The sequence below is a fragment of the Chenopodium album genome, chromosome 2, assembly GCF_948465745.1.
Source record: "Chenopodium album chromosome 2, dcCheAlbu1.1, whole genome shotgun sequence".
Classification (NCBI taxonomy): Eukaryota; Viridiplantae; Streptophyta; class Magnoliopsida; order Caryophyllales; family Amaranthaceae; genus Chenopodium; species Chenopodium album.
Window position 1 is genome coordinate 86,031,402 of NC_137835.1, and position 21,389 is coordinate 86,052,790.

General features: G+C 36.5%; 2 protein-coding genes and 1 pseudogene across 6 annotated transcripts; 2 read left to right on the forward strand and 1 right to left on the reverse strand.

Annotated features, from left to right (window-relative positions):
* The first annotated feature begins 609 nt into the window (after window positions 1-609).
* LOC145591928 (peptide chain release factor 1, mitochondrial-like) lies at window positions 610-8,412 on the forward strand. 2 transcript variants are annotated; one of them, XM_081648412.1, is made up of 11 exons: window positions 610-894; window positions 981-1,081; window positions 1,244-1,342; window positions 1,774-1,957; window positions 2,030-2,078; window positions 2,188-2,266; window positions 2,437-2,511; window positions 2,595-2,672; window positions 6,072-6,230; window positions 7,748-7,843; window positions 7,967-8,412. In XM_081648412.1, exons 1-11 carry the CDS (start codon window positions 747-749, stop codon window positions 8,156-8,158), a joined length of 1,260 nt encoding a protein of 419 aa, XP_081504538.1. In that variant the 5' UTR covers window positions 610-746; the 3' UTR covers window positions 8,159-8,412. The 2 variants fall into 2 exon arrangements, with proteins under 2 accessions (XP_081504538.1, XP_081504542.1); XM_081648416.1 differs by having other exon boundaries at window positions 1,777-1,957.
* A 531-nt stretch (window positions 8,413-8,943) lies between these two features.
* On the forward strand, window positions 8,944-10,913 carry LOC145591941 (putative pectinesterase/pectinesterase inhibitor pseudogene; annotated as a pseudogene).
* A 733-nt stretch (window positions 10,914-11,646) lies between these two features.
* On the reverse strand, window positions 11,647-21,367 carry LOC145605502 (uncharacterized). 4 transcript variants are annotated; one of them, XM_081661591.1, is made up of 5 exons: window positions 21,232-21,367; window positions 20,331-20,536; window positions 14,019-14,863; window positions 12,139-12,654; window positions 11,647-12,033 (listed from the first exon to the last, which is right to left on the reverse strand). In XM_081661591.1, exons 2-5 carry the CDS (start codon window positions 20,344-20,346, stop codon window positions 11,908-11,910), a joined length of 1,503 nt encoding a protein of 500 aa, XP_081517717.1. In that variant the 5' UTR covers window positions 20,347-20,536; window positions 21,232-21,367; the 3' UTR covers window positions 11,647-11,907. The 4 variants fall into 4 exon arrangements, with proteins under 4 accessions (XP_081517717.1, XP_081517702.1, XP_081517710.1 ...); XM_081661576.1 differs by having other exon boundaries at window positions 14,019-14,875; XM_081661584.1 differs by having other exon boundaries at window positions 14,019-14,875; window positions 20,331-20,527; window positions 21,232-21,325.
* Window positions 21,368-21,389: the final 22 nt, after the last annotated feature.

A 21,389-nucleotide genomic window follows, 5' to 3' on the forward strand; every position in this document is an offset into this window, starting at 1 on the left:
AAAAAAAGGTAAAATTTAAATAAATTACAAAATATAATAAAATATTGACAAATGGCCCACATTTTTTGTCAAATGAGACTCAAAGTTGAGTATCTAAACTTAACAACTTTATTTTGAAGTTGCTAAGTTTAGATACCAACTTATTGGTATACATTGCAAAAAATACTCTCTCTCCTAAAAATACTCACTTGAGTCTCACACTCTCACCATTAGAGAGGGTCTAAAGCTACTACTCCCTCCGTTTTTAAATACTTGCTCCATTTCTCCATGCGCGGAGTTTTAGGAGAAATTGGAGAAAGTAATAAAATATGGAGGTAGTGGCGTGGGTGGAAGAATAAAAAATTGTATAAATTAAAAGTAGTGGAGAGAATTGGAAGAGAGAGAATATATATTGGGTCTACTAGGTGAGAGAAATTAGTTTAATATTGTAAAAACTTTTCAAATAAGGAAATCGAACAAATATGTAAAAACGGAGGGTGTATAATGGAAGTGATGGAAATAAAAAAATAAAATGAAGGGAGTACTTTTATTAATTTGATATTTTTTTCTCTTCCAATTCTTTTACCTATCCCAATATCTCCATGACGAATGTCAACTCCTTAAAAAAAAAAATGGTAAAAAAATTCAGTCCTTCGTTCCTTTTCCAAGACCATGCTGCGACATACTGTATTTCAGAGCAGAGGTAATGAATGAGTGAGGATTTGAAGACGACGAAGAAGAATCCTTCTGTTGCTAACTAGGAAGAAATGAGAAATTACCTGAGATTAGGGTTAGGGTTAGGGTTAGGGTTAGGGTTAGGTTCTAGGAATTGGTCAAAAATGTCACCTCGCATACCAGCAGGTTTTATTGGATCGAAGGTTGTCGCCGCTGAGTTTTTACGCTTTTTCACATCTGGTTTGTTTTCTCTTCTTCATACCATCAATTCCCAGTAAACTAAACTTGCTGCTGTTCATATTTAGCTCAGTCTTGTTAATTGGCAGAAAATCAGCCTCATTTATCAGCCGACATCATTCAAATTATGGAGCAAAGGTTGTCAGCTATTGAGCGAAGGAGTGCCTTGCTTCAGGATATCATTAATAAGGTGATTGCTAATTGCTCATCCTTTCTTTTAAATACATCTGCGTTTCTTATGGGAATTACATTTTTCACAGACAGATTACTAGTAGAACTCGTCTCCTGGTTGCTTCATTTTTTTTATTTTTATTTTAATTTAAATTTTAATTTTGGTCATGAATGAAGACAGCCTGATGCCTCACCAACCGAGTATGCCAGAGCCAATAAGGACTTTAGGAAACTCAGAAGTTCCGTGGACTTAATACATGACTTGAGAGCAAAGCAGAAGGTATATACCTTCTCCTTTTATTATCATTCCTATTATGCAGAAACTAGGTTGTACATTAGAATACCATGTGCATTGTAAGTAGCTTATCATTGGATAGTTCGATGTGTGTTGGATTATGGCTCAAACTGAAACATACCTCCAATTCAGATGTTTAAAATGAATCATGTTGGTTGGCCAAAGAACATGAATATGAATCAATGAACATAAGGGCGAAAACAAAAGAATATGAATCCTAAAAGTACAATAGGTTTTTTTATTACCCCCCTCCGTATTAACTTGATGGTGCTGCTCTGCTGCGTTGCTTTCATTTTGATGGCTTTAGCAGCTTTTCACCCATAAGTGGTGTTTTAGTGTATACTCTATATGATCATTTAATGTGCTCCGTAATTGGAATAAGAATTGAAAAACATTGACCCATTTTGACATTTAAGGAGATTGATGGTCTCAAGTCACTCATGGCTGAGTGTGCTGATGAAAAAGACATGCTTAACATGGCATATGAGGAATTGGATCAGTCTATTGAAGAGGAGAAAAGGCTGCAAATGTTGCTGCTGAAATCATTGCTTCCAAAGGATGATGCTGATGAAAGAGACAGCATCCTGGAGGTGAGAGCAGGTGGGCAACACCCTTTCAATGTTTTTAGGACCTGTTTTCTTAACCTGGACCTTATACAAGCTATTGAACTAGGTACTGGAGGGGAAGAAGCTTCTTTATTTGCTATGGAGATATTCAAAATGTTAGTTCTGGTCTTCTTATGACTTTGATTCAACCAATATGCTTGCAAAATGTGACACATTGACACAAACATCTTTAGTGCTCATACTTTTGTTCGTGACACCTGACAGGTATGAGAGGTACTCACAGAAGAGGGGATGGAAATTTGAAGTTGTTTATATAACAGAGTCTGACCTTAAAGGATTCAAGGTATGTCAGAAAGCCTAAGATTTAGATTCACATTGATCGTGAGATCATTAAAATTTTTATTATTACTATTTCAATTTCTGTAAGGTTTAGTGTGCACCGGAATCTGGATGAGTTATTGTTGAAATTAATCGATGTCATGGAGTATATGATCTAATGTGACTAACTTCCAGGAAGCTATTGGATTGATCTCAGGGGCTGGTGTGTATGGGAAGCTCAAATTTGAGAGCGGTATTCATAGAGTTCAGGTATAAACAAACAATGCTGTGAGTAAAACTAAAAGATTCCAACGGTTTATAACCATCGTTGCCAACCATCCTATTTTTTTCAGCGCGTTCCTGTAACGGAGAAGTCTGGTCGCACTCATACCAGTGCTGTGACTGTTGCCATCCTCCCTCAGGCTGATGAGGTACTCTTATGTTTGGATAATTCCTTGGCACAAACGTTTTCTTTAGAATCAATATTTTCTTGTTTTCTTCTTATATACATCATTTTGAGATCTTGATTTTGTTGTAGTCTTTTACTATTGTTGAGATTTAGGCTATGTTTAGTTCGCCTTATTTTTGCTTATTCGATGTGATCTTAATTTTTCTGATATGATCTTAATTTTTCATATATGATCTGATCGTCTTATTTGACCAACCTTTAACCTAAAATGTATTAAGTAAATAAATAAAAATTTAAATGGGTTTTATTATCAATCAATCAAAGCCTTAGTCCCATAAGTGGGGTTGGCTTCATGAACCAAATTTGATTATTTCGTGTTATCATTGACAAAAATCTTCCTCTTCCATCCCTAACAGTCCAATGCCTCATCCCCATGCAAATCCATATACGGAATTAAAGATACATGGTGGAGGGATAAATCGGTCGTTGGACAATCACCCTAAGCCAAACAATATTTCTACCTAAACGAACCTAAGATAAGTCTAGGGGTAAGTAGAGGATCGCATCTACAGAGAATGGGTATGAGTTCACCAAGATTATGAAACAGTTCTTATCTAATTCAGTCACAAATTGGGGGTTTTAATTACTTAATGACTATGGAGACAAACTAGGGGGGAAATGGGAATCGACGCTTACCAAACCAACAATGGGCAAGCATAAACACAAATTGAGTGATAGAAAGGGCACTCAACATTGCCTTCTTTCGAAGCCACAACAATAAACATCCCTAAACCAAACTCAATTAACAAGATAGGCCAACCAAGTCTTAACGATGGGAAGTAACCTACTAACTCGAGTTTGTCTTTCGATCGGTCCAAGATAGCATTAAGGCACAAGTAATTGGGATTTCTCATCTAATTATCGCAACTAAGACTACTACATCATCCAAACAAGGAACCTTAATTAAGATAGAAATTTGGTTTAATCATACAAGAAAAGGTTCATAACCAAAATTCATCTTTCAATGCAAGCATAGAAATGAATACATGAGCAATAAGTGGTCATCCAATTACACATGCAGTTAACCAATTCTTTAACAATCAAACATCAACTCAAAATGAGCATGCAAGCACAAATATCAATCAACCCATGGCTTGGTTGGGTCTTCACCCAACCCCTAGCTAATAGATTACTCAGTGATTATGGTGAAGAACAACATAGTGTAATGGAATGGGTCAACGACTCCAAGGAACCGAGTCAGCCACCACTTTTGGTGCATTCCAGGCATGTAAAACAGGGGCATCAAGGGTCAAATGTGGAAAGGAACAATGAGCAACAAGACAAAACTAATTAAAGAGAAGAAAGAGAAAGCAAGTCAGCTATTGCAACAATGTCTATTTATGGTTTTTCTATTCTTAGCTAAGTAGTCACATGTAATCCTTAAGCTTGAGTATAAGTAATTTAGCCAAGTCATTAGTTAAGGTATCCAGAAAATTGAGTGTAAACACTAGAGAGATTGGTAGCCTAAAGCTACTGTGAGACTAACCTCAGGTTATGCCTACCCCTTTGTAATTCAATCATCCATCAATCACATACTCAAGCATTCAACCTTAAATTATTATCAATTGCGTTTATTTACATTAGCCGAATTTAATCTATAACACATAGCTACAAGTTCTAAATCTAGCATTAATCTAACAAGTTGAGAGGAGCGATAAGAACAAAGTAGATTGAACATGCAACAACAAATAATCAAGATTAAGAGAGAAAATAACAATGGAAAGCAATTAAAAACATAAAATAAAGAGTAAGAGATAGAGGAAAGAGATTTCTGTTGAAGCTTCAAAGTTAGAAATTGTTGAATCCAAGAGAACAAACTTCAATTAACTATTACAATGATTGAGTTTTGAAAGAAACTAAATTAGAGAGCTAACCAAGAGATTTGTGGAGCCTTGATTGGAGCGCCCTGTCACGTGCCGACTACTTTGCCCTAGTCACGCACCGTGCGCCACCCGCTTACAGTCCGTCGTAAGACGAGTCAGGCTTTCTCCCTTGGCACTACTCCTTGTGCCCACGTAGCATAATCCTTAGTGCTGCTTGAATATGTTTGCTAGCACGACCCTTTGGTGCTAACAAGTCCCCTTGGTTGAACTAAGCACTCACCCTTAGTGTCTTAGTTCGGATTTACGACTAAGTGTCGTAGAAAATTGGGCACACGAGCTATCACCCTTGCTAGTATGCCCGATCACTCACTTGGCACCCTCGTGCCTTGGTTTCCCTCGCACTCTCTAAGTGTTTGAAGGAAAGGATTGAGTTGCAAGAAAACACAAGTGCTTTTGAAATGTTTTTTGTATTACTCTCAACTTGAATGTACAAATGATCCTTAGGAGCCTATTTATAGTGCTCCTCCCTACTTACAAGCTACATCTAAATACATGGAGGTTTCTACACACATCTAAGCCTAGAATGCTAAGGACTAACCTAAAACATGGTAGAAATTTACAAGAGTTATGTACATATGTAGAAGAACCTAGAAGACTCCTACTATGTACCAGACCTTGGTTATTCTAGAGTCATCCACTCTAGAATAGTCTTCTAAAGAACCTTGTAGTTAGCTCCGGAACCTTCTAGAAGCTTATCGCGTTCGGGCTACCTGCTGCCAAAACTTGTACTTCGGGATCTCATCTTGGAAAATCGACACCACCTTGGTCTTCCTTGGCCCAAAATACAGTGGACCCCAAAATTTGGACCCATTCGGACTTCGTTTGGGTCTCCAAATGACCCATTATTGTGCTACGGTGTTCACTAGGAAAATAGCACCACATCAAAATAAAGCTCTTTAGGGGTAAGTGCTAGCTGGGCACCAAGGGCAAGCCCCCTAGCCACGATTATGCCCGGTTGCCTAATGACGCCCATGGTTGGCAAGGGAGATGACCCGTGACAGCCCACTCCCATGACTGGTGCACGCCCGCTCCTAAACTTGCCGGGTTTCCTTGAATGTGCTTTTGAGCCTAAGCTAAATCTTCACCTTATCTTTGTACCTATAGACACAATCACACAAAAGAGGAGTAGAAACACCAAAAACTACAATTTTGCACAAAAAAGAGTTAGAGAAGGGGTCTAAGAGGGGAAAATGACTAAAAAATCGTGTTAAAATACCATGATAAGTGGAAAAATAAAACACTTATCAATACATATCAATGAAAAATCACTTAAAACAATAAAGTAGATATGAACTTACTTTTTCTAATTTGATTTGATTTGAACTTATTTTTCTAATCTGATTTGATATGAACTTATTTTTCTAATCTGGTATGAACTGAACTTAAATAAGGTGAACTAAACATTGCCTTAGTGATTTCCTACATTGCAGGGTGTTATCTTAATGACACAATTATATATTTTTTAATTTGTTTTGCAGGTGGATGTCCAATTGAGGAGCGAAGATTTGAGAATTGATACTTACCGATCTGGTGGCTCAGGTGGTCAGCATGCTAATACTACAAATAGTGCTGTGAGGATGACCCATATCCCGTCTGGTCTGACAGTGGCTATTCAAGATGAGAGGTCACAGCACATGGTAAGTGATGGCCTGTTGCAGTACTTGTTGTGTTGTTCATTTGTTATGATTGGAAATGTTGTGTTTGCCCTTTTGAGCGTATGTCATTGGCCACTTATTTTAGACTTGAGTTTGGAAAAAGGAAACAATTTAAATAGAAAAAGAAAGGAATGGATTGCAGAGATATTGACTAAACATGGATAAAGTCATGAAGGACAGGAGATTGGGAGATGAATAAAAGGTGACTCTCGCTGCTTTAGCTGAAAGGGGCCAAATCTGACTACTGAATTGCCGAAGTGTACTTGGATTACTAGGCGATCTAGATCTCTACATAGTATAGTGCTTATGTTATGAGGGCTTCTACATACAAATATGAAAATTTGTTAGTTCCTGTTTACACTTTCTAGCTTCATAAGAAAGTTGACTAGTTAGCTATATGATTCATTTATTGTGCAGGTGAATGAAGATGAGAGAATGCAGGGTGAAGTTAGTGGGAGAGGCAGGTTTAGTACTATGGTTCACTTGCCCTATTAAAATGTGTAGGGCACTTGTCTCTTAGGCTCTTAATGGCAATAGAGTTTTGCTCTGCATAGAAATCAAACTTGGGGTGTATTTAGGGGCATGAGGAAACAAACATTGAAGTCTCTTATGTCTATAAAGAAAATAGGCTCACAAAGGAATTTACATTGTTTTCTAGGAGAACATTCTCTCTTTAAGGCTTACAAAGAATTGATAAAAATGTTTTATACTAGATTAGTAGCTTCTGACTTGATAAAAATGTTTTATACTAGAATTGATAACTTGGGGTGATCCTTCTCCAGTTGTTTCTGTTTCGTTCTTCTCTTTCTTCAATCGTTCTTCTCTTTATACTACTCCCTCCGTTCTAGAATGATGTTCTTGTTTGGAATCTTTCACTTTTTTAAAAAAGAGAGAATCTTCTAAATTTCTCTTAATATATAAGAACAAATATAGTCATGTGGGATCTAGTTTGATTCGTTTTGGTGAGTAGATTATTAACATCTAACTTTTATAATTCTTGCTAGTGTGAGATTAAAGATATTTGCGGTCAAAGATGGGTAAAAATTTGCATCGATTTACGAAATAGGAACATCATTCTGAAAACAGAGGGAGTAAGTTCTTTTTTTTAGTTAGCCATAAACACATTTTATAAAATCATAAAATACCCCCGGCATTATAATCTACTCCATCACTAATAAGTTTTGAGTAAGTTAAAAAACTTTCGGAGGTATGACAGTGCTTCACATCAGTAACAAACAAAAATTAATATAATATTTCACAGTAACTCTGGACATGTATTGTTTTGTGAAACATTAGAGATAGTGTTATCTATTCTTTTCTGGACATGATAGTAGTCCTTGTTTGTTAAATTTTTTGTCAGTTCTTGGATCAATTTTTATGTTTTTGTTTTCTTTTCATGCTAACTCACAAAAATTCTTGTGATTATATAGCATAATGAACTGTATACATACTAATTAATGTACTTATGTTCTTTCCTTTTGTATGCTCTTCTTTTGTAGAACAAGGCCAAAGCATTGAAGATACTATGTGCAAAACTTTATGAAATTGAGAGATATAAAATGCAGATAAACCGATCGAAGCTTCGGGCAGAGCAGGTGAATTGCCTATACTATTCATCCTCGAGCTTGATAAATCTGTTTTGATTGCTTGTCTGTCTAGCAAGCTGTATATATTTTGGTTAATCATTGGAAAGTTGCATTTCTTGATAACTTTTGCAGATCGGTAGTGGCGACAGATCTGAACGCATTCGTACATACAATTTTCCACAAGGGCGTGTAACTGATCACCGTGTTGGCATTACACATCACTCTATAAATGAGGTGCTACAAGGGGAAAGTTTAGATATGTTTATTGACGCTCTTATCTTACAGCAGGAAATGGATGCCATAGCAAATTTCTCAGCCGGCTAAGTATTTATTTAGAATTCAGATAGAGATAACCTCAAGTTGCACCTCTTTTAAGAAATCCGATTGTGGTGTTCTCGAATTTTGTCTGTTGAGATTCAAAATACTATAGGCGAGTTATCATTTCTTATCATACGCTTACCTATAGGTTTACTTATCGTACGCTTACCTATATTTTTTCTTCTAATTTAACAAAGAGTGACTCATTGTAATACAAATATTTATTGCCATTTGAGTAGGATCATTTTAATCGCTTTGCATTTGTCACATTTTTTTATACATATTTTTTGTTAAATTCTTGTATCCCTCAAGGCCTTATATATGTGTGTAATATATTAAAGAATAAATGAATAATAATGAATTCTCATTTTCAATTTGTTCGTACGTGTAGTATTATTTTGTATTATATAGTGTTAAAAAGAAATTCATTATTCATAAGCCTGTGGGATGTCGCACTAGCAGCAGCGACACCCAAAATACAACCCAAGATTATGGAATCCATAGATTTAGCAAGGAAAAGCGGAGCACCACATAAGGATGAAACACTCCTGTAATGAGAAAATTAAGGGGATATGAGGAAGAGATAGTGTACCCTGATTCCTAATTTTAACAAACTTCTTCGATGTTCATATAATAAAATAGTCTCATTTTACACAATTGCCGCATTGTGGTTTACCAAGAGTAAATATAACAGAGAGACGGAGGGTAGAAATCTCTCTTTTCTCGTCTCTCTTCAATATGAATTGATTTTTTATTTTTTATTTTTTATTTCCCCTCGTTTCATAATAATTTCCATCATTTATACTACAATTGAAAAAAAAAAAAAATTACGAGGGGAAAGAAACGATAGGGGGAGGGAGGAGCAATGGGAAGTAAAGTAGTGGTATCATTAATATCCATCATTTTGGTGGTTGGTGTTGTCATTGGAGTGGTGGTAGTCGTTCATCACCCAGGGGATAAAGGTGGTAAGGATAATGGCAAGGATGATGAAAACTTGTCTTCCTCAATGAAGACAGTTAATGCCCTATGTGAACCATCTACATTTAAAGATTCATGCATTAAGAGCTTAGGATCAGTGGCACAGAACGAGAGCGCCACTCCTCAAGACTATGTTAAAGCTGGTATCAAAATGGCTTTGGAGGAGATATCAAAGGCCAACAATTTAACTGATACCCTCGTCCCTAAAGCTAATGCAACAAAAAATGTGGAGAGAGCTAATATGGCTATTGAAAGTTGTAAAGACCTATTCAATTTAGCAATTGATCGCTTGGATGGTGCCATTAAACAAGTTCAGGATCCTAAAATGTATAAAGAGAAGGATATAGTTTGGAACGTCCGTTTATGGCTCACTGATGTCGCCACCTTTGCCACTAGTTGTGTAGATGAATTTGATGAGGCTGAGGCTCCCGAGCTTCAAAAAACAATGCAGGATGCTGTTCTCAATGCCACTGAGCTCACTGTAAGCATGCTCGACATCATTACCACTTTTAATGCAGCTCTTGGTGACTTAGCTCTTTCTCTTAATGCTAGCAAGTTGGTTGAGCTGTCAACTATAGCTAATGCTACATCGAACATTGGCACCCCAGTTACTAGTAGTCGTCGTCTCCTTGGCATAGCCATTGATAGAGAGGGCTACCCAACGTGGTTGTCTGCTGATGAACGTAGGCTCTTAGGTGGAAAAGGTGGAAAGAAGAAGATGCATAAGAAAAAGGGGGTTGGTAAAGGCAAGAAGAAGGGAAAGGGTAAGAAGGGTTTAGCTGCAGGAGGTGCTGCAGCAGTTACTGCAGGAGGTGCTGCAATTGTACCTGGTATGAAGCCTAATGTTGTGGTTGCTCAGGATGGTAGTGGCCAATTCAAGACCATCACAGATGCTCTCAGGGCCCATCCAGGGAAGAATTTGCAAGGTCGGTATGTTATATATGTAAAGGCTGGTATCTATAGGGAGGATGCCGTTGTAGGGAGGGAACACCCTAATGTGTACATGTATGGAGACGGCCCTACAAAAACAGTGGTGACGGGGGACAAGAGTTTTTCTAAGGGCGTTCAAACTTCAAAGACAGCTCCCTTTAATGTGGAAGGTTTAGGGTTCTTTGCTAAGGACATGGGTTTTCAAAACACTGCTGGTCCCAAGGGGCATCAAGCTGTGGCTTTGAGGGTTAATGCTCTTCAAGCTGTGTTTCACAACTGTTGGTTTGATGGCTTCCAAGACACCTTGTATGTTCAGGGTGGGTCTCAATTCTTCCGTGATTGCCAAATTGCTGGAACAGTAGATTTCATCTTTGGGAACGGTGCTACCTTGATCCAAAATTCTAAGATCCTTGCTAAAAAGTGTGACCCTAACCAAATGAATTTAGTCACAGCTCAAGGTGGTATAGCTGCTAATGAGCCCACTGGGATTGTAATTCAAGGTTGTGAGATCCTTCCTGATAGAGAACTCTTCCCACTCAGGTTCCAGCTCAAAACCTACTTGGGTCGTCCATGGAAGACCTATGCCAAGACTCTGTTCATTGAGTCTCTAATGGGAGACTTGATCCAGCCTGCGGGGTATGAACCCTGGGCTGGAAATGCAAACATCAACACTGCATTCTATGGTGAGTATGCCAATCGTGGACCGGGTTCTAATACAGCTATGAGGGTCAAATGGAAGAATGTTAGGGTCTTAAACAAGGCTGAGGCCCAACGCTACTCTGCTGGAGTTTTCCTAGGCGGTGCTCCTTGGGTTAAGGCTGTTGCTGTTCCACTCAATCTTGTTGTAGCATAATGTGTCTGGGATAAGAGGTTAATAATTTGCTTTTATTTATATATTTATTCTGACTTGCTGAGCAGAAGCTCCAAGGCTTCAAGCTACAGTTATATCAGTTGTTCTGACGGACTTTCTGGTGTAATTTAACTAACGAATGAATTTATATTGACATCTATATGAGCAATTATATATAGTTATATTGTCACAGAATCTTAATCCTGTTATATTATCTGTAACTGAATTATGTTATGCTTGAGTTAGTTATTACTGTAGTTCTATAAATACAGTCTTGTAAGAAGCCCAAAACAGATTTTGAAATAATAACTCTCTACTTCTCTATCTCTTCTATGTCTCTCTCTCTTAATTCTTTCTCTTATCTCTGATCTCTATCCTATCTTCTTCTCTTCCTATCATTCGACTATGTTTTCTAATCAAAAACAGCAGCTCGATTGAGCTCACGGTTACATATATTAAGTATGAGAATTTACTCCAGTAAGATTTAAACTTCTTGAATCTAATTTTTGGAACAGTACATTCAGGGGCATTCTTAACTTGCCTACAATCTACAAACCTTGGCTTCCTGCTCCCAATACAAGAGAACAACATAATGTTTTCTGCTTTTCTCTTATGCTTTATATATTAGAAAATTATAGAGGTTGATTTCATGTTGCTTCTCCACATGGTAAACCAGTTAGTAATTTGCTGCAAAATTAGGAAAGAAAAAAAGATAATGTATGAGACCATGAGTATATATTTGAATAAAAGAGCAGATGCTAGATCTCCTTTTAGATTGAAGAAAAGCTCACAGTAGAGAAACAAGTCACATTTCTGTCAATTTTACAATTAAAGGCATGGCCACAGATCACAGTAGATTCATGTGTCAAATGACGGTTATACCCTGCCCTTTATGGCTTGTGGATTGCACTTAATATATTACCTACGGTATTTTCACTCTACACCCTGCGCTACCATCGCACAAAGCCTTAGAAGCAGATTTCCTAGCTCCTGTTTATCAAGTGATAATGACATCAAAGTCACTGACTGTCCATTCTGCCACCTCCTCTTTGTCACTGACAAAAATTTCAGTACCCATATCAATTGAAGTCCATACTCTTTTAGCTGGAGGTGTACCAGGGTCCTGATATGCATAGAGAATGGCAATTTGTTAGCAACAACCAGAAAAACAAAGAGCAAATTACTGCATACACTAATTAAACACTGCAGTTGAAGAAATCATGATAACCTGGTAGAAGTAGAGCCTACTAGAAAGGCCGCCAACATCCAACACCCAAGTAGTAGGATCGCCAACCCATCCTTGGCCTGGCTTGGTAGGATATCCATATTCAGCCCAAATAGGATGAGGCAGCAACTGGAGTATCTCTTGTGACTGAGGATTGCTGTAAGGGTCACATGAGTCAGATGGTTGATCAGGGTTCTCAGCATTCCCAGGTCGACAATAGTAATGGTAGGCGCCATAGGGAAAGTGGGCAGTGTCATTCCTGGGAATCTTGGTGTTGTTGGGAGTAATGTGGTAGGGTGGACAGGACTTGATGCTAGTAGGGCTGCACCACGCGGGGGTTTCAGGGTTAATGATCATCTCACTATATCTAGTAACATCAGTGAGCACATCCCCATTGCATGGTTTTCCGTTGTTTTTCCAGCAGCTTCCGATATCAATCAAGTAGAATTGGCTCTTTGCTCCTCCGCCTTGCTTTATATCCAAATGCATTTTCACTTTAAAGTTTGGGGATACTGGAAGCTGCATGCAGGAAACGTTATATGTATTACTCTTTTAATTGTAGTTAGTGGCCTAGTTATAATGTCAATGATTGTAATTGTGGCAACTAGTATAAGAACTTAATACAACATGGAACAAAATTAACACATGGCCTGGTCAAGGTGGGATCCACGTGAGCAAAATCTACCTAAATAGACTAAAATTTTGTATATATGTCAAACGTGTATGTCAAAGTAAAACAAAAAATTTTTAATAAAAAAAAATAAACAAAACAAAAATCTAATAACAAAACAAAACATACAAATCATAAAATAGATTTTGAGAGAGGGTGGGGGGTGTTTTAAATCTTATGAGTTATCACTAGTCGGAGTATTGACAATTTGACACTTGTAAAATTAGAAGTAAGAAAGCTAAAAGATCTCTCTAAGCACATATAGTTGGGACCTAGGTTACATGGATACTTCATCCAAATGTTGTGTTCATGTGGGACACACGACGACGTATCCCTACTATTATATTAGTTGTTCAACTTTTTTTTAATAAGAAAATTTAAGTAAAGTATGATATATATATAAAAGTGCCTTCATGGTATGATCTAATAAGAAGATAGAGTGATACATATATGATTAAATTCTTTTTTTAAAATGTATGATATGAATTTTAACATCCTGTATCCGTGTCCCTTATTTTGAGATAGATGTTTTTTCGTATCCGTGTCAATACCCGTTCTTGTGCAACCTATGTTGGGAGGATAGAGTGATACATATATGATCAAATTCTTTTTTTTAAATGTATGATATGAATTTTAACATCCCGTATCCGTGTCCCTTATTTTAAGATAGACATTTTTTCGTATCCGTGTCAATACCCGTTCTTGTGCAACCTATGCTGGGACTTGGAAGGATTCGAGTTTGCGACTTTAAGATAAATCCCCAAGTTTTGTTTGGTGGGGTATTGACAATAGTGTCAAGACTGTCAACACAGAGAACCATAAAAACAGTAATCAGATTTTTTTTTTTTTTTTTTTTTAAATATATTACAGTGATCAGAGCTAAGAGTGGAATTAATAGAGGTTGTCAAAATAATCGCCGGCAAAACCAAGAGTCAAAACAGATTTCAAAACCTGGGGAATTTAGCAAAACTTTATTTGGTGGAATCACATGGATCTTGCAAACCTAGTCAAATTATTGATGTTTCCACAGCACATGTAGGGACGGGATCCAGTTGAAATATCACATTTTCACTTAATTTTGTCACTACTAGAAGATTTTTTTTTCTACTGGCCAAAAATTTACTTGTTTTCATAGAGATGGAGTGGAAACCCTGAATTGATGCAGGACCAAAATAAAATAAAATAAAATAAAATAAATAAAAAAAATACTTACAGTTTTGAGCATTCCTCTGGTGTCATAGTGATAACCTCCAGAATATCCTTGAGTTGCATCAGCCCTGAGGTACAGCATAAGCCACGGATACTTTTTGGAAGTTTTAAGCTTATGTTTGAAAGACCAGCTCCCCTGTTCAGGTTGCTTCTTCCAAGTAACTTCATAATAAGAGACTCCCACGCCCACGTCCACGACATTGCTGATATCGGAATCTAAGTCATAGGTACCCCGGAAGCCACCCGTCATGGTGGCTATATCAGAGTCATTAGCATGAGATGAGGTTGGGTTATGGTGAAAGGAAGGTTGGTTCATGCACCCAGCTCCAAAGCAAGGGAACCTGCCTGGAGGTGTATAAAATGGACCAACCTTTTTCCCATTCTGTGGACATAGACCTGAATTACTGTCAAAGTTGCCATTCTTCAGCATAACCATCCAGAATTGCCACGGGGCTTCGGCCTCGGCTTTAACCTCGCATAAGCTTCCCAAATATAGCTCCTTTTGGGCTGCATACAGATCTGCATTAGTCAGAGCTTCTGCTGTCAACCCTGGAAAAGGCATTCCCACCCCAAGCTTGTTGTGTGCTTCTGTCACTTTGTGCTGAATTTCAAAGGACCTATTACTTCCTCCACTTTGGATTTTGTTGCTGATAGAAGCTTTGGGGATGAAATTAAAGCAGTCGGCCGCTCGAGGGCTACCCATGGCAGGGGCTTCATGACCAACTTCATTGCAGAAGTTCCAGGCCTCAAAAGCAACCCTCAGTCCGTCCCTCTTCATTCCTGGATCCCCCACTGCCGATTTTTCCTTTTCAATGTTTCCTGCATTCACACTGCATCTGCAGCTGCAGCCTAACAAAATGGCTGCTACCATCATTACTAACAACACTCTTACCTCTTTACTCATTTCCATCAACAATTAATCTTCCCTTTTTTTCTTCTTTTATCTTTAGTTGACTGATTTGCAACAGCTCACAGTACAACCAACTATTTAAGTAGAAGAATTATTAATTAAGAGAAAGACAAGAACATAGATATATAAAGGAACAACTACTACTACTGCCAACTGGTATTGGTAAAGCACAAAACCCCCTCTTCATAAGGTAAGTACTCACTAGTATTTAAGAGAATATATACGTTCCTTGGCGAGTAGAGTTTTAATTTTATGCTTCAGCTCAGATTGTGAAGGGAGCATTTACTGACAAAGTGACAATTCTTTTTATTTTTGATTTCAGATATTTAGCATCCCAAGAAAAGAAATTGCTCCATATTTCTAATGTCAATTACATTATCATGCAACTTTAACACTGAATAATTTAGATTTGGAGTATACTGTATATTTAATACTCGTACTTGTATTTCTTTCAAACCTTTTTGTTCTTCCCATTTAGTCTTATTTGATTCATCTCAATTAATAATCAATTATTGTATACATTTATTGTCACAGTTATACTTTTACAAAAATGCATAGAATGAGAAGAGTATCTAGAATCAGAAAGTGTGGTAAATGTCTAAAAGCAGGCTAAGAAGCAGAGATTTCGCGGAAAAAGAAGAGAAGGAAAAAGTGCTTATTACTCCTATAATGCATATAATATTTTGTGATCATTATTAAAAATGAGTATGCTACAAAAGTAAAAAGGGATGATTGAAGTAAGTTGTAATCTTGCATAATTTTGGATTGGAAGCGAAAAGAAAGGTTTGGAAAAAGTAAGTTTCAAAACATTTACTTCATTTGCGTCTGAGTGTCGTCCTTGTAAGTTGTATCTGATGATTTGGGACTCGTAACGGATGAGGTACTCTCACTAACCTCACTGGTCCCTAACTTTATGCCTTGTATCTTTGCTTTCACTGTTTTTTTTAGGTGTTGTTTGTTTGATAAGGAAATTTACTTTCCACGGAAATTAAATACCTAACAATTGTCTTAACTTGTTTGGTTGGGATAAAAGAAGTTGCAAATCATGGAGATTTAGAGTTACCTAGAGGGTAGGTAATTAACTTCATGTTTTGTGGGAAGGTCATCATTCCCATGAATTTGCAATTCCCTCATTTACACTTTTAATTGTCAACCAAACAACTCATACATTTGCAAATTCCCATGATTTTCCAATTCCTCCATTTAAACTTTCTTCATAATTACTACTATTCCAGTACTCTCCCTTCTTTCTGCCATTTATTATACTTCCTCCGTTCTTTTTTTTATTGCACCATGAGGGATTTCAGGTTTGTCAATGCATTGTTTTACCTATTAATACCTTCAATTATACTTTTGTAAAAATTATAAAAAATTGATATTTGAAAAGAAGATTTCGAGACGAATCTAACTAGATCACACATGACTATATTTTTCCGAATGGATAAATTACAAATGATGGTCAAAGAAGATTAAGTGAATAGTGTAAAAGTCCTAATGGTGCAATAAAATAAAAACGGAGGAAGTAATATAAATAGAGTATACAAACCGATTCAATGGTTCAACCATTTGCTTACATTTTTTACTGAGTTGATCATCTAATATGGTATTAGAACCAACATAAACAAATACCACGGCTTCAAATCTCCTCCACACGTCGGATATGATGGGGCCCAAGCTGCGTCCACATTTCTAGCTTAATAGGCTCTAATGTGAAAAGGCGCAATAGCGGGCCAATTGACCAGATTGGTAAATAAAAAAGACTTCTAGCGATAATTTGGTAAAAAAAACTTACTCCGGCGATAGTTTGGTAAAAAAAGCTAACAATGTGCGACAATTTGGTAAAAATAATAAACTCCGGCAATATTTTGACCAAAAAAATCTATTTTTTTCCCGACAAACTCTTTAAAAATCCTATTTTAATTTGTTTTTGTGTTCTTAAATTTATTTTTTCCATTTAAAATATTGAATTTACATGTCATCCCTTTTTATTTCCAACCCCTTTTTAAAAAAATTTCGTTAATAAGGGGTATGAAACTTAAGTGAAAATTGATATTTAACGTTTTTTTTCTTCAAATTGTAATTTCCGTAAAAAAGGGTTGGTAAAATAACAAGAAAAACAAACTATATTAAGCATTCGCGAGTAATTTATCGAAAATTTTTGTATTTTTTGGGTTCAGTGTCGCCTGAGATTATTTTATTTACCAAATTGTCGTTTAAGGTTAGTTTTTTTACCAATTTTTCGCCGGAGTAAGTTTTTTTTACCAAATTGTCGCTAAGGGTCTTTTTTATTTACCAATCTGGTCAATTGGCATTGCGTATACGCATCTAGTTGAGTTGTCCTCTAATAATTTACTATTGTACAGAGTATATATTTTCTCTCTTTTGTTTTTGAAGACCCCTTTTTTAAAAAAATAAAAAAGCTACACTTTTACCAGCATATAATTTTAGGTCAATTAATTAACTTTATGATACAAATAAGTGAGGGTAGTTGAGGTGTTACAAAACAATTAGAAAAGATAGGGATTTGAAAGGGTTTCTCCCTTTAGAGGGTTTTTCTAACATCTGTAGATGTTTTTACCGATGGTAAGCCTCAAAAAACTTCTTAGGAATTTACACTTTTCACAAATTATAAGAATTTACTTACCTTTGTTCAAAATATATATATATATATATATATATATATATATATATATATATATATATATATATATATATATATATATATATATATATATATATATATATATATTACTTACCTAATCTCCTTATGTGAGTAGTAATTCCTACTGCTAATAAAAAAAAAATAGTAGTAATTCCTACTTCCTCTGTTTCGCATTAGTTGCAACACTTTCTATTTTTAGCTGTTTTACTTTAGTTGCAACACTATTATATTTGGAAAGATTACACCATTATAATTTATATTTCCTACAAACCCCACTTTCATAAATATTTTATTAATTCTCTTTCTTACCAACCCCACCCACACTACTTTATTATTATTATTATTAGGGGTGGCAATTCGGGTCAGTGGGTCGGGTTCGGGTCAGATTTCGGGTTGATTTCGAGTTATACTTAAAAACAATAAAAAAAAAAAATAGTGTAAAACTAAATATTATTAAGAAATATGAAAATTTGGTCAAATCGGGTCGAATTCGGGTTATTCGGGTTGGGTCGGGTTCGGGTTTCTCTCAGTAACTTCGGGTCGGGTTCGTTCGGGTTATCAGGTAGGGTCAGGGATTGCCAGCCCTAATTATTATTTCTATCTGTATTAACAATACTTTATACGTAGTATATACTAGACCTGGCAATCCTGACCCATACCCAATGACCTGACCCGAATGACCCGACCCATGACCCGAAATTGACCCAAAAACATTGACCCAAAAATGACCCGAAACCCGAAATTGACTCGACCCAAAAATGACCCGAAAATGGAGTTGACCCGATCCTGACCCGACACCCGAACTGACCCGACCCGAAGTTGACCCAACTGAAAATTGACCCGAATTGTTTGACCCGAACAGATCCGATACCCGAAGTTGACCCGAACGAACCCGATACCCGAAATGTCCTGAACTTAAATTACCTTATAATTGAACTTAAAATGTCTTGTACACTTAAATTGTTCATTTTTAATCATAGATAAGCTCATAAACTGAATTGATAGTGTTGTTATAACAATAACAAAATATATACAGCGTATAAAATTATTGATTTGAGCTGATTCACAAATGAAACAACCCGAACATGACCTGAACAGATTTTGACCTGACCCGAATATGACCCGAACATACTTGACTCGAAATTGACCCGACCCGAACATACCCGACCCGAAATTGACTCGACCCGATTCCTGACCCGAAGTAGACCTGAAACCCGAATCGACCTGACCCAACCCATACCCGAATCGGATGTTAGCTGACCCGAAATGACCCGACCCGAATGACCCATTTGTCAGGTCTAGTATATACTACCTCCGTTAAACATTATGTGCAATTTTGGGGAATTATTTGAGATAGATAAAAAATTATAAAGTTGCACAGAATATTTAACGGAGGTAGTAATAAGGCTACAAGTCTAATCTTTAATTTTCTTAAACTATGAGTCAAGCCTAGTGTTGCAACTAATGTGAAACGGAGGAAGTATATGAAGTTACTTCCCTTGAAATTAACCAAATAATTTTAGGAAATTCCCAAAACTTTGCCATTCATGGAAATTTTTTATTCCCATGTGAACCAAACTACACCTCAATTCCTTAAACTCCTATCGTCCTATGTCAACCAGCTCACAAGTTGCAAAATCCCTATTGTATTTTTTAGTAGGCTGTAGGGTAAAAATTGGTGATCATCTAAAGCTTCACAGCTCTGCTTCTGACACTTATTTATAACCAGCTCTGCTTCTTAGCCTCTCAGGGCGCCGCTCCCTTAAATGCAGTAAAAGGATTTTGGCTGCACTACTACTTTTAACACTGTCACTTCACATTGTGTATCAGTTGCACTTCTATTCAAAAGAATCAGCTTGGATTAAGCAAGGGTACACATAAGCTTTCAAAGCTTCACGTGTGGAGTTACATGGCAAAGGAAGGTAAGATCTTCACTGACTCAGGTGGTTAACAAACAAACACACCATCTCCTACCAAATCGTAAGATCTTCACTGACTCAGGTGGTTATCAAACAAACACGTCATTTCCATATTCATCTCCATACCAAATCTATGTTTGGTACAAGTTTTTCGTCCTGCAAGTCCATTAGCTCGTACTTCCACATACAGTCATACAAATCAATGCTCTTAACAAAACTAATTTATCACAATTACCCAAGGGTCAAGGGAGATGAAGAATAGTAAAGAGTGCGGCTCATCTTTCAGAAATAGCACATGATAACTACTACGGAGTGCATAGTAATATCCAACCCATCAATATGCTCAAAACATTTCAGTCATTCAGATTTTACATTGGTACCCTCAATTCAATTACCCTAAAAGCAATCTTTAGTGTTTGTATTCTTTTCTAGTATTAAACCGTTTTAAAAAACCAAAACGCATACATACATATACACATGCTGCCAAACACATTTGCTGCTAGCCTACTCCCTACAACCCAAATTAGTTTATATCTTAAGGCTATATTTTTATTCAACTTATGGATTTTGCAAGACCTTATTTTTACTACATCAAGACTTATACTTCGTATAAGTTCATAACTTTTATTGCCTAAAATAATCCAAATAAGTTGACAAAATGGGACCAAGAATGGACCAATATAGTACCAAAAAAACATAAAAGACCTCTATAAAAGCAAGTGATTTTTATTTTTCAATCCTCTCCTCATCAATTAATATAAGGTACTGAACAAATATAACTATTAATTACAAAGGAGTAACAAAATGAGAGAGAGAGAGGAATACCTTCAGCATATGGCATGCTATTCGACAGGTAGACAATAAACCAAATAACATGAGGATGGCCAAGGTTCTCAGAAAAAATTAGGTGTGTGAGGTCCTGTTATTTGAGTTTACATGACTCGAAGGATCTATGAACTTCAGATCACCCTCTTTCTAGCTTACCGCCAGAGCCACCTGGACCATAATTGATTCTGGATTGCCTTTCAGATCTTGCAAGAAAAAAAATAAGGGTAACCAAGATTTTGGAAGAACACAAGGACAACAATTCACAGTTGCATCCATTTAACTAAAATGGTCAATGTCCCACATATTGCTGGTACATATGCATGGCAATAATGCTGTAATTCTAGCTTTGCACTAATTTACAGAAGGTAGCAACCATATACACAATTATACACAAACATCCGCAATGGTTATCATTTAGTCTCACTTCAAATAATCCTAACTAGTAAAATATAATTATACATAAATATCCCTTGTACATAATGCAGATATCAAGTTTCCAAACAATTTCATAAAAACCAGAATTTGCACAAGGTAGATGTGAGAATAGTAGAGTCTCAACACCTAAATAACAAAATTAAGAATGGTGTTCCTATAGCTTTGAATCTTTGATTGCCTTCCCATCCTAAAGTTGTGAGGATCAAGCACCCTAAAAAAATTGCAGATCCTCTCCCTAACTAGTAATATATAATTAACCCATGCTATATCTCTTGTGCCTAACACATATTCTAGTTTCCTTTATATGCAAGTTGAAAATGAAATACCCCCACTATTTTGGCTCATATTCAAGACATCTTATATTAAGATAAACCAAATGCTACAATTCCTATCACCATCTAAAACCATTTTGAGATATAATGTACTTCATGTCGCTTAATGAAGGACTAAATAAAGAACCAACCTGGCAAGGATTTATGAGCATTGGCCATCATAGGCTCATAGATATCCCCTTTAGTCTTCAGAATTATAATATTCCTATGATTCCCGTGATGAACATGACTTCCTTTATTCATAGGATTTCTTCTGCAACAGGTGAATTGGAGTAGCTCCCAATACATT